General features: G+C 40.3%; 1 protein-coding gene across 1 annotated transcript; it reads right to left on the bottom strand.

The window, feature by feature from the left end:
• Nucleotides 1-2,208: 2,208 nt before the first annotated feature.
• CMAS (cytidine monophosphate N-acetylneuraminic acid synthetase) lies at nucleotides 2,209-14,342 on the bottom strand. Its single transcript, XM_055712929.1, has 8 exons — nucleotides 14,146-14,342; nucleotides 11,232-11,374; nucleotides 10,832-10,987; nucleotides 8,095-8,228; nucleotides 6,703-6,797; nucleotides 5,795-5,966; nucleotides 3,850-4,000; nucleotides 2,209-3,136 (listed from the first exon to the last, which is right to left on the bottom strand). Exons 1-8 carry the CDS (start codon nucleotides 14,304-14,306, stop codon nucleotides 2,862-2,864), a joined length of 1,287 nt encoding a protein of 428 aa, XP_055568904.1. The 5' UTR covers nucleotides 14,307-14,342; the 3' UTR covers nucleotides 2,209-2,861.
• Nucleotides 14,343-16,005: the final 1,663 nt, after the last annotated feature.

Raw genomic sequence — 16,005 nt, 5'->3', positions numbered from 1 at the left:
AAGTGCAGAAGTTTATTTAAGAGAGTATAAACACACACAAAAAACACTCAAGATTTGCCTCCAAGACCAGATTAAGATGAAGATTTTGAGTAACTGACTGTGTGTGCATGTGATTAACTTCAACATTAAATTTGATCACCTTCATCAGGTATAATCCATTTGTGTGGCACATGAACTTGGAAGTATATGATTTACAGTATACAAATTCATCAGAAATCACCCCATAACCATCCTCTCCTCAAAAGACTAAAGAAAACTGTTTATTTCAAATTTCAGGTAATCAGCTATTTTTTCATAATAGCTTATTACAAATTATTACATAGTATAATTTTTCCAGTTTCAAAAAATTATGATAAGACAGCCCACATTATTGAATACTTTTTTTGGAATATACTAGGCAATTTAAAGTTAAAAAAAGAAAAAAGTGCTCAAATGGCCGGAAGAGATTATTCCAAGATTAGCCCACTGTAACAAAAATGACCACTGAAATCTAGTCTGAGCGAACCACACACCTCTAATGAAAGCCAATCATGGTGCCAGGATATGTACTGAAATAACAGGCATTAGCAAAAGATACTACCCTTTTGAAGCTTGCCCAAGACCTGGGATTTCTCCTTTAAGGTGACTATCAGAATTACCCTCACTGTCTCTGCCTCCATGACCCCTAAATCCTTCGTATGATTAAAAATCTTCTATAAAATCAAGAGGAGTAATTAAGACATCCCTCATGCTACTCTAATTGATAGTTAGGCTTTCCCTTGCAGTGCAGGCAATACAAATCTGAACATTTCAGGCAGCAGATTGTGCATCCCCCATATCCTCAAACAGGCTTTATTTTGTAAATGGTCTCTAGAGCTCTTTTATTCTTCATATGCTTCCTATATGCTGAATGTAAGATTATACCACATTTTTCTAAACAAGAATTTGTCAAAGTGAAAACAATTATATATCAGCTACCATTTCTTTCCGCTCATTACCAACATTTATACAAAAGTGTTTCTGCATTTACTTTTGATACATATAGAAATTTTGGGTAGAGACCCAATGTATATGCAGCACATTCGGCAAGCAGCTGAAACATAAGAAGAGTTCTTGATTCAAACAATATGCTACAAACAGTACTGCCAACTCGTATTTCTATAATTGCACATATTTGCATTTTTGCCTTCCCCAAGATAAAAGGACTGGCTATCAAGTTCATCATGGTCACACTGTTTAAAGCTATCTGTTCACACGAAACTGTTCTTGAAATTGAAGTCAGCAAGTTACGTGATGATGACAAGGCAAAGTAACACAGAACTTGGCCAATTCTAAGTGACGTTATCAAACCTGAATTGTTCATCCAGTCTGGACTTCTGAAGTTTTACCACACAGTTTATACAACTGAAGTAATACACCTACCTATATCAAAGTCCACAGTTCTGTCCAAAATGTGGCTTTCCTATTACCAAAGTCCATGGTATTTATTCAGCACAGAAGTCTAAAACCTCACTGAAAAGAAATACTTAAATAATAACTTAAAGCAATTAGTACAGTAAACTATTCACCTGTTAACCTTGCTACTGTGGACAGGTGGTGAAAGAATTTCAGTTTAAAATTTTATGTTGCAAAAGGAAGTAAACACAAAGTTAATCACAGGGCAATGTATCAGGTGATATTATATTGGGAGTGTCTATTTGGCAGAGAAACAATATAAAATGACAAGTTATTATTATTCACCTTAGTAGTAATTGCCTGTGTACCATGGGTATTTTTTATTTTTTACCATAACCCAAGACAGAACTTGACTTGCTGATAAGTACTGGGACTGAAAACTGAGGCATATTTTTAGTCTCAGTTCTAAAAATTTTTACAGATACCAAGTTCTTTAAACAAGACGTGGTAAATTGTATTTGCCATAAATACAAACATACATATACACCACCTTTAAATTAACATGCTACAAATAGCCTGAACATTTGTTTTATATAAACCCACAATCATCAACACTTTGGGTTGTTGGGTTTTTTTAAACAGCAGTTACTTTTCCATACAATAAACATTAAAGATTTTTTTTTCTCTCTCATTAACAGTTGTAATAAAGCCTTCACAGAAAGAAACAGAGTTTCTGCAAAGGAAAGATCTCAAAGTTCATGCAAAATTTAACTTCAAATTTGGCAAAGCATTTGGGTTAATTTAATCACCTCAATAAAACCCAATACAAACAGATTCAAAGAGGCACAATTCCAACTATCTTTTAATTATTTATGAGCTAAAAATCGAACACATGCTTAAGTGCTTTTCTTAACTAATAGTAGTATTAATTGATTTTACAGTAACTGACCTATCTTTTTAAAATATAGGAAGAAGTTTGATAGTTATTTTACACCTGACCTCTCCAGCATATGTAAAACTCTTCTATACTAGGAACAAATCCTGTACAAAGCAAGCACACAACTACATCATCATGTTGACATACGATAGAGGAAACGTAAACAAAACGAGCAAAACTGACAATTTTTTTTTTAAATGTGAATTACAAATCTGCATGTGATGCAAAATCATTGATCCCTGAAAATATTCAGATTGTGAAATAAAGGCACACCATTCCTGTAAGACAGCTGTAATGATTAGAAGTAGATTTACAGGACACCACCTTTTGCAGCATTCCTTCCATTGCACTTAAATGGCTTTTTAAATAATCATTAATATGGTTGTGATTATCAGCACACAATCATGAGTATCAAAGTGGGACCTTAAATTAGAGCAAAACATCTTTTTAGTTCTAATGCAATGTAAAAATTGAAAGATAAGCCATCTTTTGGGGTACAGACTTACTGAGGAGACAAAGGGAGGAAGAAAAGCAGGACTGACCAACTGTGCTACTTTTTTTTCATTAGTTCCTTATTTCCTCTCCTGCTGTTCTCATTTCCCCCTGTTTCCTTTCCTGCTGAACTCATTTCTTCCATTTGCTTTCTTGCAGAGTTCACTTTTTCTAACAACAGGAATATGTGTTCTGCAAACTCCCGGACAGCTCCACAGCCACCATTGCTTTTACAGATATAACCAGCAGCTTTCTGAGCAATTGCACAAGCATCAGCAGGCACACCACTCATGCCAGCTTTCTTCAGGCATTCCACATCAGAGTCTTCATTTCCTATCAAGAAAGATGACAGACAAGGCAAAACATCACAGAGGGGAAAGAGCGAGCAAGCTCAGTATTTTCCTTTGTACATATTAATGTACTTTTTAAAATTTGTATTCTTGCCATAATTTTCACCTCAGCAGCTCAACAGCACCTTGCACATGTGAGTCAGTTCTCAGAAAATGTTAGTGATACCTGTAAATGGTGATCACACTTCACACAATCTTCAGCCAAGAGAATGGTTCTTTTAAGAGTAGTAACATTATTTGAGCAACTGAATAAACATTTGCAGGACTATACACACTTAATCTGTCACTGAAAGTTTTCTACAGAATCATAGGGCTTTCAGTTTTAATTCTATCCATTTCTTGTTTCCATTTCAGAATATAATCTATACAATTTCAATCCGAAAAGAACTAGAATAAGTTCAAAATTGTGAGCTGTAACTGTATGCTTGTGTAATACCAAAAGCTTTCCTAAATCTCACTATAAAAGCAGCTAAGACTTCCCTTATCAAAGCAGGCACTGATTCATCAATGCCTTTAATATTCAGATTGTACCCTAACAAGCCTTAAAATACGTACCTGCTTTTGGTAATTCTGTGCTGTGATTTGCATGTAAATGCCATTAAATTTACTGTATTAACAAATGTAGCACTATGAAATTTATATTTGTGTACATTATACGAAATTTTATTAAAAAAAAAAAGAAAAAAAAGAATTTACCTAAGTAAGCAACTTCTTTCCAGCTCAAACCCATGTCTTTTTGCCAGTCCTCCAGGACCTGTAATTTATTTGTTGCACTAACTTTTGCTATACATCCCAGCTGCATGGCTGACAGCGTTTTTGAACAATCTCTTTCAGAGATGAGTCGAACCTATTAAAATAAAGTTAGAATAAGTCCTACATGCATGTCTTATTTCATTGTAAGTTAATCTGTTTAACAAAACAGTGTAAGTTTTGCTCATAGAAGCTCTCTCAGATATTGGAAAAACATTGAATAACTGATTTCTTCAATCAAAACTCAGAGCAGAAGTGCTCAGCATCCAAAACCACATTACAGTCTTGATTTCCAAAGTTTCACTTTGGGAAAGTGAAGCATCATTTCATAGGCTTCCCTGAGGTTCAAAAAAAGAAATTTACATTAGTCTTTTTAAATGCAACATGTACCAAATAAAATACTGGACATCACAGTACAGCTGCATGCTGACTATCTAGTGCAATATAATCTAATTAAGACACAGTAGGGAATAAGAGAATTCCCAAGGAAGATTTCTGTAATATTTGCGGAAGTAGGATATTATGAAGTATTTTCCTTGACTCTACCTAACAACATCATTTTATTTAGAGTAGATTTCAGAGCATCAACAGAACACTAGAGATCGAAGTAGCACAGCACGTTAATCTCTGAAGTTCATTCAGAATTTGAAAATTCAGAAACAACGCACAACTAAGCTAACACCAGATTACTGCAGCAGTATTTTTTAAAATCTCAGACACAACACCTCCACATTTTCTGTCCAAGCTGCGGACAAGTTTACCTTCCCTAATTGCTTTTCAACACTAAAAAATACTTGGCACCAATATTAAGTACAGAACAGGAGGTGCACAAAGCAAGAGTATATCAGCATCATATAGCAGAAATACATGAAGTGCAGCACAAAGACCAGGAGATTTTTAATGAAAGATTCTAAGTCACAGCAAGTATGAAAATGAGCTCCCACTGGCAGCAAAACAATGATTACAAGCTTGCTGCCCCAAGGCAGCAACAGCTGCACTGAAGTATGTCATGAATGTTTTGTGTAACCTGTTTTACGTATATATATATATGAAAAAATTAATCCTACAATAGAGACTCCAAAAACATATCCGGAGAAGTCTACTTGGGGTATAGCTGCCTTTGTCTTATCCACGCCTATCTCTGTCAACAACAGAACTGAGTTAAGGTTGTTGAAGGTAGCCTAAATCTGTACTTAGTACTTATCCCCCAAAACACTCTTCTAGCTATATCAAAGGTAGCAGCATAGACAGAAAATAGCCAGGAGGCTAATTTTACATAAATGCAAGCAAAGGTTCAGATCACCTGAATTTAATAGCAATAATAATAATAATAACGATAATGCAAGTAGCCATGTTACAATCTGTGTTGTTTCAGTTTTTCATTTACACTGAATTCTTACAACTTCAAAGCATGGAAGTTATGCTTAGAACAACTATGCAGACAAAAGTGTTTGGGATTTGATTTCCCCTCTTTGCAACAATCATGGGTGATCTAGGATGGACCAACTAATTTGCCTGGGTATTTCTTCCTCTTCTATAGCTAAGAGGTAACAACATATCCCTGCTTGGTAAAGCTGACTTCTAATTAATGAGTGTCTAGACTACACAGAACAATATAACTGGTGCTAGCAAAAGAGCTACAGAATTTCTTTCCACATTTTTCCAAGACAAAAAGAGAAAGATGCCACAGCTACTGTAAACACTCAAAACAATTTTATTTTCCTCTAAGGGATCAGAGAACAACATTTGTCCCTACCCTGAACCAATGTATTACGCTGCTTGATCATTAGTACTCTTAAGCAACTTCAACTTACATGCTGCAGGGTTTTAGAATCTTTGAATGTTCAGGCTACATCAAACATAAAGCTTCACACTTCATAACAACACTTACCTGGATTCCTCTTTTCTTTAATAGATCAATACCAACAATATCTCTATAATCGTAGGAGACCATTTCCTTTCGATCTTCTGTCACATAAATGCGACCATTTGTCAGGCATCCATCGATACTGCAAACCAACAGCTTCACCTCTTTTAATGGCTCTTTGCCAAAATATCCAAAGCTAGATAAAGAAGTTATCTTTTTAGGTTCAAAGTCTTCACACACTCCAAAACCAAGTATTTTAACTATAACTGTGATCTTCAGACAGAAGAATCAGCTTTGAAATATTTTTTCTAATGTCTTTTCTCATCATCATCACCCTCCAACTATATTCTCCCTCTTCAAAGAAAAAAAAAACCAGATCAACCTGAAAGACAGCTATGTTGTCCATTTAAAAATTAGGATGAGATTTGCTTCCTAAGAGGTTATGCTCTGTAGCATTGACCTAGGGCAAAACCAAAACAGAGTGAAAGACAAAAAAGGCACAGAAAACATACTACATTCCCATCCATTATTTCCTTAGAGAGGGGCAGAGTAGCTGCAAAGAAAAGGCAGCTGGCAAGATGTAATCAGCTCATGCCTTCTATGTGAACACTCTTAGTGAAGTACATCAGTAAATATGGTCCAGACCTGGAAGCTTAGGACAAGTCAGCTGGAAAAGCCAGAGATGATGCTAACACACTGCTAGGGTATGGTGGGGCATAGACTTTTCCCCAAGCTGAACTATAAAAAAACCAAAAACAAACACTACATACACACCCCCAAAATAAACCATATAGCACATTCAGATGATTTCAGATAGGAAAAAATGAATTACCTTTTATCTTGATTACTTACATGACATACATTATGAATTCACATTCACTCTGAAACAATGAGCAACACCAAAGAAATAAAATAATGAAAAGTGCTTTTACCTCAATACTCTCTGCTCTGCGATAGGCCAATCAATGTCTATATCAATATCCACACTGTGCTCCGCACGCATTTCATAGTAGGCCATTTTACCACCCTAAGTAAAATAGAACTCATTAAAATTTTCTGCTTGGGTTAATACATATACAAAACTGTACAATTTAGGACCACGTAGTGAAAGCTGAGTATCTGGTTACACAGTGGTCACAATAGCTTATATAGAAGTGTGAACCATCAATAATGATGACTTTGCCAGTGACACAGAACCAAGCATTTAAAGGAACTTTTTATAAGTAGCGGTTAATAAGTATTTTCATTATACAACTAGATCAAGTGTGCAAGAAAGATTTTACACATTATAGTCATTACATTACACTAGGTCTCAATACAGTTCAATAGTAATACTTTTAAGTATTACTTAAGTATTTCCTTAGTATTGAGTATGATTAATTTTTTTTGTTTACTATCTACACAAAGACTTAACTGCAATTGGAGAAATATCCACCACAACCCCATGTAATTTTAAAAAAATTAAAAGCGCTGATCCTCAGAGAGCTATTAGCCCAACCTTCATAAAATGTAGAATTCCACACAACCGTACTATCCAGATCCATTCTTGCAAGTCCACACAGAACCTGTTGGCACTGCATGGGTCTGTGCAAACTACAGAGACCTAAAACTAGTATCTCAGCATTAGTGAGATATTTGGAAAAGAGAAAAGAACCTGGTATTCTTAATGTACCTAGTAAGGTATTCCTGTTAGAAATATGGAAATATCTACATTGGGCTTTTTTTCAGTTCTGCTAACAAATACTGGAAACAATATGTAAGATGCAGAACGTGTTTTGCATGAGAAAACTAAGAGACTATGCTTGTAGACAAAATGAAAGCTCAAGTAAATACATTTGTTCTGCATTATTACATTGGGATATAAACATCAGGAAGGGAAAAAGACTGTTTAAGTTACAGTATAAAAATTGGCATGAGACTAAATTGGCCAAGAACACAAGTTTATACATTATATGAGAAGCCTATGACACTGCATGAAGGTCAGTTTCACACCCTTAGTAACACTAAAATGAATTCACTTACATCCTGCTGAACTGATGTGAAACTCAGTATTGTATTGTTTTAGGCTTAAGCCTACATATTGCTCAAAATTATTTGCATAAATTAATTGCAAATTCACTGTGGAGGATGCTATTACCAGAACTGCCCTAGCTACAACTAGCCCTGTTAGGTTACAAATAATAAGCAAACTGTCCTGAGGTCAAAGTGCTGTTACTTCATACTGACTACATCCGAAATAGAACTATATTACTGAATTCAGAACCCTCTATAACAAAAGTAAAAGACATATTATTCTAAAGAGCATGAAGAACATAAGTACTAACCTGCAAGTAGCCTTTCTCAATCAAATGTCTCTTGGCAAAATAAAACGAGCCATTTTCATACAGCTCCCCAGGCCAATCTTGCCTCCGGTACCGTTTTGCTGGATTCAGGTTTTGAGGCTCTGTCATTTTGTTTTCTGTTAACAGAGAAAAATTACAAAATAAGTTTTCCAGAATCCCTGTTTGAGTGACTTAACTTTCTTTAAACAGCTGTCTGTTGAAAAATTACAGACACAATGCAAGTCAACTTGTTTCGTTATTGTCTCTCATTGCTTAGCTTTACAAAGAATCACTGAATTGCTTCTCATTCTTAAAACTGTGGATAACAAACTGGAGAACTGCCCTGCATTTCTAGCAGAGGAAAAGGAAATTTTTTATTCCAACTTTAAAAAAAAAAACAACCACACACAACCCCCCCAAAAAACAGAGGTCATCTGCTCCAAAACTGGCTACTAAAAGGAGTAGGGGGGACACTCTCCTAAATTGTCCTTGCCAATGCAAAAGAAACACTACACACTTCCCGTACTCCATCTCCTAGTACACAATAGGAAGAGGTTTAACTCCCAGTGAGGGCGAACGCAAAAACTGCATTCAGCTACCTATGTCTAAAACCAGGAATGCCCCAAATGAACTCAAGAGAGCTAAGAGGACCAATCTGAAATCTGGAAGGTGAAAAAAACCAGCATATAAGAGGAAATTTTGCCTGTGAAAACATCTTGGCACTTTCCCAAAATACTTCCTATTTAAGGATACACATTCAACTACTTACAAAAAGTTAACATAATCAGTGTTCACAAATAAACAAACAAGTGTCTTTGAATAAATATGATCCCAGAAGATCCCATATTGCTATCAATGCCAGTAGCAAATGCAGCAGAAACTGATCCAGGGACCAGAGACTTCTGTCCTTATGCCACCTAAATTCACATGCACAAAGCAGCTAAAATTCACCAAGTCTCACAATCTAGTAACCATGAAAAAGTTAGAGGGCATTCTTAAACAACCAAAACATCCTGATGCTTTACTATATACACACATCTTGTATTTCATAAATACACTAGAGCTTTCTGCTCAATGAAGTAAACATTTCCAGTCAGAGAGACACCTTTCGCTTTCAGAGTGCACCAATATTAAACCTTAACACAGAAGGAAAACAGAAATATACATGAAAAGATACAAAATTCTTTTAATGTAGCCAGCACTTTAAAGCCATCTGGGGGGGGGAAGGGGAGAAAAAGAAAAAGGAGTACAATATTAAACTGTATAATGCTCCTGCAAATCACTGTCACCTGAAACACAGCACTCCTGAAAGGCCATTTCCTTATTTCCTTTTACCCTTAAGCTGCTAACGTTTGCACAATGTGATCCTTGTTCTTCTCACATATACTCCTTGCAATTGAACGATTCTTTATCTCTTCCACATTAAAATATTTTAGATGTCATTTTATACTAAAGAATTATCTGCTCTTTTAGGTGGGCCTTGAGGCTTTTTTTATTTTAATAATCACCCTATAGAGACTAGGTGGTACACAATCACTTCAGAAAGCCATGTGGTCCATCAAAATGAGATCTAGTTTTTCACAGATGTCCATTCTAGCATCTCAAGATGCAAAGTGGACCTTCACTTGGTTACCTAAAGCGCAACCCACAGAATCCTAAACTGCCATCCACGATTTTGACACTTCCCTTCTACTTTACGAAGAAACTGTCATGTTATTTTTCCTCTTATGAGAAGCAATGAGAACGTGGAAGTTAGCATCTTATTCTAAACACTGGCCAAACTTTTATTGCAACTTATCTCTAAAAAATCTACAAAGTTTCATTTATTTTGCATGCTCCTTTACAGCATGATGCTTTGTAAACTCCTGAAAAATTTTTCACCAGAAACAATTCATATCTCAACAGAATAATTTTAATGTCTGAGTAGCACACACATTTTTAAAAAATAAAAATAGCAATGTGACAGTATCTGAGCTAACCATTTTTAGAAAAAGCAGCAAACATTTCTGCTTTTATCACAAAGATATCAACAAAGATAACTGCGTAAAAGCTCTTTGTACAAGGGCAAAAGGTACTTCTATAGCTACAACAAGGTACAATCTTTATTTGTAAGTAGAGTTCAGTCTTCAGTCATCTTGGCAACTGTAGCCAAGAGGCATATTTTCTCTAGGAAAAAATAGTCATGTTCTTCTGTATGAGCTAATTAACATGAGTTCAGTCCTCATGACTCAAAGGCAGTTTGCAATTTGACATAAGTCAGCAGCCAAATTAGCAGGTTTGAAACAAACCTTAAGTCTCCAGGCTAACAGGTTGCCATCCAACCTTCATTAAGACTTTACCTCACACTATTTGTCATTCGTTAGGTACTGCATAGTAAGAACAAACACTTTTCTAGTTAAAACAGGACCTCAGTGTCATGTGTATATACACATGAACACCCATCAAGCAGAAGTTAACACGTAAATTTTTGGGAGTCATATTTGGAGCCTACACAACGTAATAACATTTTAATTTTCAATACCCTATCACTTCTACAAAACAATTACAGAAAGACTGAGAAATGATCAGTAATGCCAAAACAGCACTACTTGAAAGGAATTTCTAAGCCTTCTCAGATCCCTCCAAGAACTCAGTCCCTGCCTCTGATATCACTTCCTAATGTAACTACCGTGTGTATGAAAATAAATCACTGGAAAAAAACTTTTAAGTATAACTGTAACCAGAAACAGCTAAATATTACCTCCTTTTTTTACCTCGCTCCATCTAAATTGATGCCGTCTCACAACAGAGAAGACAGAATCAAACCCCTCCTTCTGGATCAGCTCTGCCACTTTTACAAGATCACTGGGATGTAAACAGGGAGACGTTGCTTGAATATTTCCTACAATATCAACCTCTAAAGAAAAACAAAGAGTTATGAAACAATGAGTATTTTTAATACACACAACTGCAAAGTGTGGTGTGAATGCAGGCCACAAAAAAAAGGGAGGGGGGATCGGGATCTTTCTAGCTTTTATTTACAAAAGGCTTTGCTTCTTTTTCTAGATAATAAGTGGCTTTACTTATTCTTCTAAATAGTATGTGCATTATCCCTCTGGGGCTACAACATAAAAGCTCAGCATATTTCATTACTGATTTACCATGATGATGACTAAGAAACTCGGTGATAGCTTCTAGAGAAGTTGAGGAGTCCTGAGAAACTTCGGGGCTTCTGCGATGAACTTGAGCACCAAACTGCTTTGCAACCTTCTCAATTTCATCATGATCTGTAGAAACCCATACACTGTTGGCAGACAGTGACAAAAATTAATATAAAGAATAAATCCCAGCATTGTTGACTTGCCTGCCGTAACCTAACCTGAACAACACCATGGCTTATGTAGGTACTACACCTTGATAGGAACTAGCTCTTATATTTGCATTAGTAAAACTATCCCTGTCAGTCCAACAAGCAGCCTTTAACAATAGGGATAAAACACACACATTCGCTAGGCTGTAAAATCTCAAGCTTGGGTTGTATTTCAGTTTAATACTGTGGGGTGCTTGATCTACCTTCCATGTAGGAAGCTTAAGCAACATAAAATTCAGAAGTGTTACCAGAAAAATCCAGTGTCAGCACACCACAATTTGTTAGGCATGGGCTAACAGATCAATGAATTATGAATGGGTTGAATGAGGCATTCATCACTTAAGAGTTCAGAAACAAGGCTGACAACAGGTAGCCCTGCCACGCAGAAGATTAGCTTATTCTGCAAGTGTTTTAAAATGTATTAGGCTCCAAACAATTCCAGACAAAGAGCTGTTTGAGTTACAATCACATATGTTTTGGCACAGAAAAACCTTCAATACTGGTAAAGCAAGATTGCTCAGGGATAATAAACATTTACAAAAGGAAGAGCTGAGTCTGAGTACTCATGTGAGGATAAACACTGGCTGAGCACTGTGAGGCCACTCCCTACATCATTGTGACAAAAAAGCATGAGATATAAAAACAAGAACTATGAAAAACAACCCTTCTCTCAGCCACGCTGGCATTCTCAGTGTGCTACACATAGCAAATGGTGCTTTAGTTAAGTTTTTTCACCCAAGACATCATGGGATCATCAGAATAAAAATATGTATGACAGTGACAGCAACATCAAGTCACACCCATGTGAACAAATGCAAAAGAGGTATTTTCCATAAACTGCTTCAGGCTGGTTACCTTAGGTGTACACTCCCCACTCAACTAACAGAGCTTTCTTATGTAACATGAACCCTGTCGGCACAGCCGTTTCAAAGGTGACAAGAAAAACCTAGCACACTTCCATCTAATGCACCTGTTATGCCTCAAAATTAGGCTGCATAACCCTAACTGGCTTCCTGTTGCGTAAATTCAGATGCCAAATAGAAAATGAGGAGGTTGCTCAAACCACCATATCCACCACAGGTCATTAAGCAATATGGATTCACATGCATTAAGTAATTATCAGTAATCTAGGTCAGAAATGGTTTTGACTGCTTCTTTATTAAAAATAAAACCAAGTCAGCAATGCTTCCTCTATTTTTCAGAAACAGTAAAAAAGATTTTCCAGACAGATAATGGTACAGCAGCTATGAGATACAGAAGGCTCACGCTTACTTCCAGCCCTGAATGTAGTTAGGCGACATTTCCACTTGACTATATCAAGCCCCTGCTCAGAACATAATGGAGTAGGTTAGCACTGGGAACCTGCACCTCAGTATGCTACATATTAAGGGCACAGTAACCACACACTGGTTGTAATTAAGTTGATCAATACGTACGTAGAAAATTCTCCGTTCTGCTCTGGCAGAAAAAAGAAATTTGTAACGTACATATTCTCAACACTAACAACATACTTGTTTTTATTTAGCTCTAATTATTGCTACCAAAGCTTTGTGCACTTTCCCACAAACTGAGCTTCTGTTCTGTGTTGCATGGGCACACAGTTATTTCCTTCCGTTCAACATTTGTGAGATTGCCTCTGACACGCTGTGTTCAGCTGTGGCCTCCCTGATACAAGAAAGAAAAACTGGAGAAAGCCCATCAGAGAACCAGCATGCTGACTGGGGCCTGGGAGCACATGCACGCCAGGAAACACTGGAAGAGCCATCTCGATTCAGTCTTATGAAGAGAAGGCGATGGAGTGACTTCGTTGCTGTCTTCAAGTACCTGGTGGGCAGGTAGAAAGATGAAAAAACTTTTCCTGGGCGAGTCCAGTAACAGGACAGAGACACATGCCGCAAGAACAGAAGTACCAATTAGATAAAAACCAATTTTTCAACCATGAAGGGTATCAATCCCTGGAACAAGTGCCCAGAAAGGCCGTGGGGTCTCCATCCTTGGTCTCATGCATGCGGTCCCAAGCAACCCTAGCCAGCCCAGCTTTGCACAGCGGCTGGGACCCGATGACCACCAACCCAAGTCATCCCGTGGTTCTGTGATTCCCAGGCCCAGCACTTTCATTTAACGCAGCTATCTTAATAAAGTAAAAATGGCAATGCTTACTGGCAAACATTGTCAACTAGTGGCTCCGCACCACGAATCTGCACGACTTTAGTGTCAAATGACTCTGTTGTAAGACTTTGATTCCTTCAGGCCTTCGCAGCCCTCCCTCACCAGGAAGGCCCGGCAGGACTGGTGGCAGGGTGCGGTTTGCTCGGCAAGCCCCGCCGGGCCCTTCGCCTGGTGCCGCGCTGCCGGCACCCCTCGCCTTCGGTGAGGGCCTCCCGCCACACACCGCCTCCCCCAGCAACCCAGCGGGGCCGTTCCAGCGAGGCCAACGCGGCCCTGCGGGGGCCCAGCCGCTCCCAGCTCGGCCGCGGCTCCGGCCCCAAGCCTCGCAGCCTGCTAGGGAGAAGCCAGCTGGGAAGGCCGGGCTGCCCCGGCAGCCTGCAGCGGGCAGGAGCCGCTCCCCACAGCCCTCCCCGCTCCGCGGCCGCTCGGCACGCCCGCCCCGCGGCTGGGGACCGGGTCCCCGGCTCTGCCCGTCCCGGCGCGCAGCCCCCGCACCCGGGGCGGGAGGGGAGAGGGGGCAGGCGGCGCATGCGCACCTGTGGAAGACGCCGGCGTCGGTGGCGGCGCGCAGCACCCAGCCGATGAGCGGCACCCCCGCCAGCAGCTTGATGTTCTTCAGCGGGATCCCCTTGCTGCCGCCGCGCGCCAGCACCAGCGCGGCCAGGTGGGCGCGCGAGCCCCCCGCGCCCGCCTCCATGCCGCTCCCCTGCCGCCCCCCCGCCGCCCGGCCGCGCGCCCGCCCCCGCGCCGAACGTGCATGCTGGGAAGCGTAGTCCTCCTGCTCCCCCTGCTGCCCCTCCTCCCCCCGGGCGGGGCGCCGGCTCTGCCGCTCCTACCTACTGGAAGGGCTGGGGCGGGAGTGTCGCGGGTGGAGGTCGTTGGTGGAGGGCAGGGGTCTGGCACCCGGGGGGCACCTCAGTTCTGGGGAGGTGGGGGTGAGGCGCCCTGCCTCCCGCCTCTGACGAGCGGGCGCCTTTTTGGCACGGGTACCAGCTAAGCCCTGTCCTGGGCGGGCGCGCCCTGTCTTCGGAGGTGACGCTCTCAAGGCGGCGTGCAGGGTCCCTGACGCCCTGCGCCGGGAATGTGGTCGGGTATCTCCTTCATACTTTATGCACGTAAAAATAGGCTCGTCAGAGGTGCCGCTGCGTTTCCTGTCGGCACATACGGCGTGGCTTTAAGTTGGTCAGCACTGGTACGAGGCGCTGAGCAGGCACTGCAGCCTGTATCGGGAGAGCTGCACAAGCGCCAGGCGACGGCATTAGGTAGTATTTTTAGTCGACCACCAGCATAAATCCTCAGAACTTCAGGGGAGTCTCCTGCCTCCCGCCGTTCCCGCCTGAGGAATCCCGCCAGAGGGCAGAGCAGCCCCACCGCAGCAGCTCTGCCGGGGAGGGAAGCCTTCCCTCAGCTTCCCGGCTGTTCTCCGCCTCCTGTAAACTGTATTAAAGCATAAAAACACTTCATGTTCAGTTACAGGAATTTACTTAGAGAAACCGGATGGACAAAATAAAGTAATGCAGTGTAAGGCTGCACCGGAATTTGGGCTTTAATGTAATGTGGAAATGGAAAGTAGAGGCCGCTGAACGGCATCCCAGTCAGCCGTGGAGACTCGGCGTTTCAGTCCGTAATGTAAATGTATCACATGCCGTTCACTGGAGTCATCCTCAAGTTATTTAGGATGTGTTGGGGAGCAGAGGTCCTTATCCACCACTGCCAAAGGAAACGCTCCCAGTTATGTTCAGCTGTAGGCAGGCATTTAAGAGGAATAATCACAGGGGTGTGGGTCTGTGCCTGTGTCTGTGTGTCTGCGTTTTTGAAGTGGACCTCTATTCAAAGAAACCCAGCAGAGATAGACAGCTTGCTCTTCTACTGTGCAGATCAAGGCAGCACTTTTCAGGCCTCTTTTTTTCAGATGACATTAAAACCAGTAGCCATAAGCTGCTAAGCACCATATCTCTTGTAGGCCACTTCCCATGCACTTAATTTGAAATTTTTTTAACTGTAGAGCTTCAAGCCTTTGTCCCATCTAAGTTCTTACCTGTTTAGCACTATGCTTCTGTCAGAGGTTGCTGTGCCTACAGCACACTGGGTTCAACAAAACATGTGCCTGACTGTGAAGTCTGGTGGTCTTGCTGAGAGCTGCCAACTCTGCTGTATGGGCAGGAATCTCCAGGAGGGTCTAAAGAAAAGTGTTGCCAGGGCTAACTTCGTAACCTGGCACAACTTAGTTCCTAACTGTCAATCCTTTTAGATATAGGTATGACAAAAAGGAATATCAAATGCCTGCCAAACTTCTGAAAAAGCACAACAGCTACGTGGTGCACTTCTGCTGCAAACAAAGGTCCTTTTTGTTGAGAAGATTACAAGTCCTTTTGAGGTCAGTTTTATGGACTGAC

Source organism: Falco cherrug, chromosome 5 (assembly GCF_023634085.1).
Source record: "Falco cherrug isolate bFalChe1 chromosome 5, bFalChe1.pri, whole genome shotgun sequence".
Taxonomy (NCBI): domain Eukaryota; kingdom Metazoa; phylum Chordata; class Aves; order Falconiformes; family Falconidae; genus Falco; species Falco cherrug.
This window is presented reverse-complemented; position numbering and strand designations above follow the sequence as displayed.

Coding starts and splice junctions, on each gene's coding strand:
- CMAS (XM_055712929.1), bottom strand. CDS start 14,306: ATGGAGGCGGGCGCGGGGGGCTCGCGCGCCCACCTGGCCGCGCTGGTG. Junction 8,229..10,831: donor GAGCGAGGTAAAAAAAGGAG/GTAATATTTAGC, acceptor CTCTGTTAACAG/AAAACAAAATGACAGAGCCT. Junction 3,137..3,849: donor GAAAGAAGTTGCTTACTTAG/GTAAATTCTTTT, acceptor CTTTCTTGATAG/GAAATGAAGACTCTGATGTG.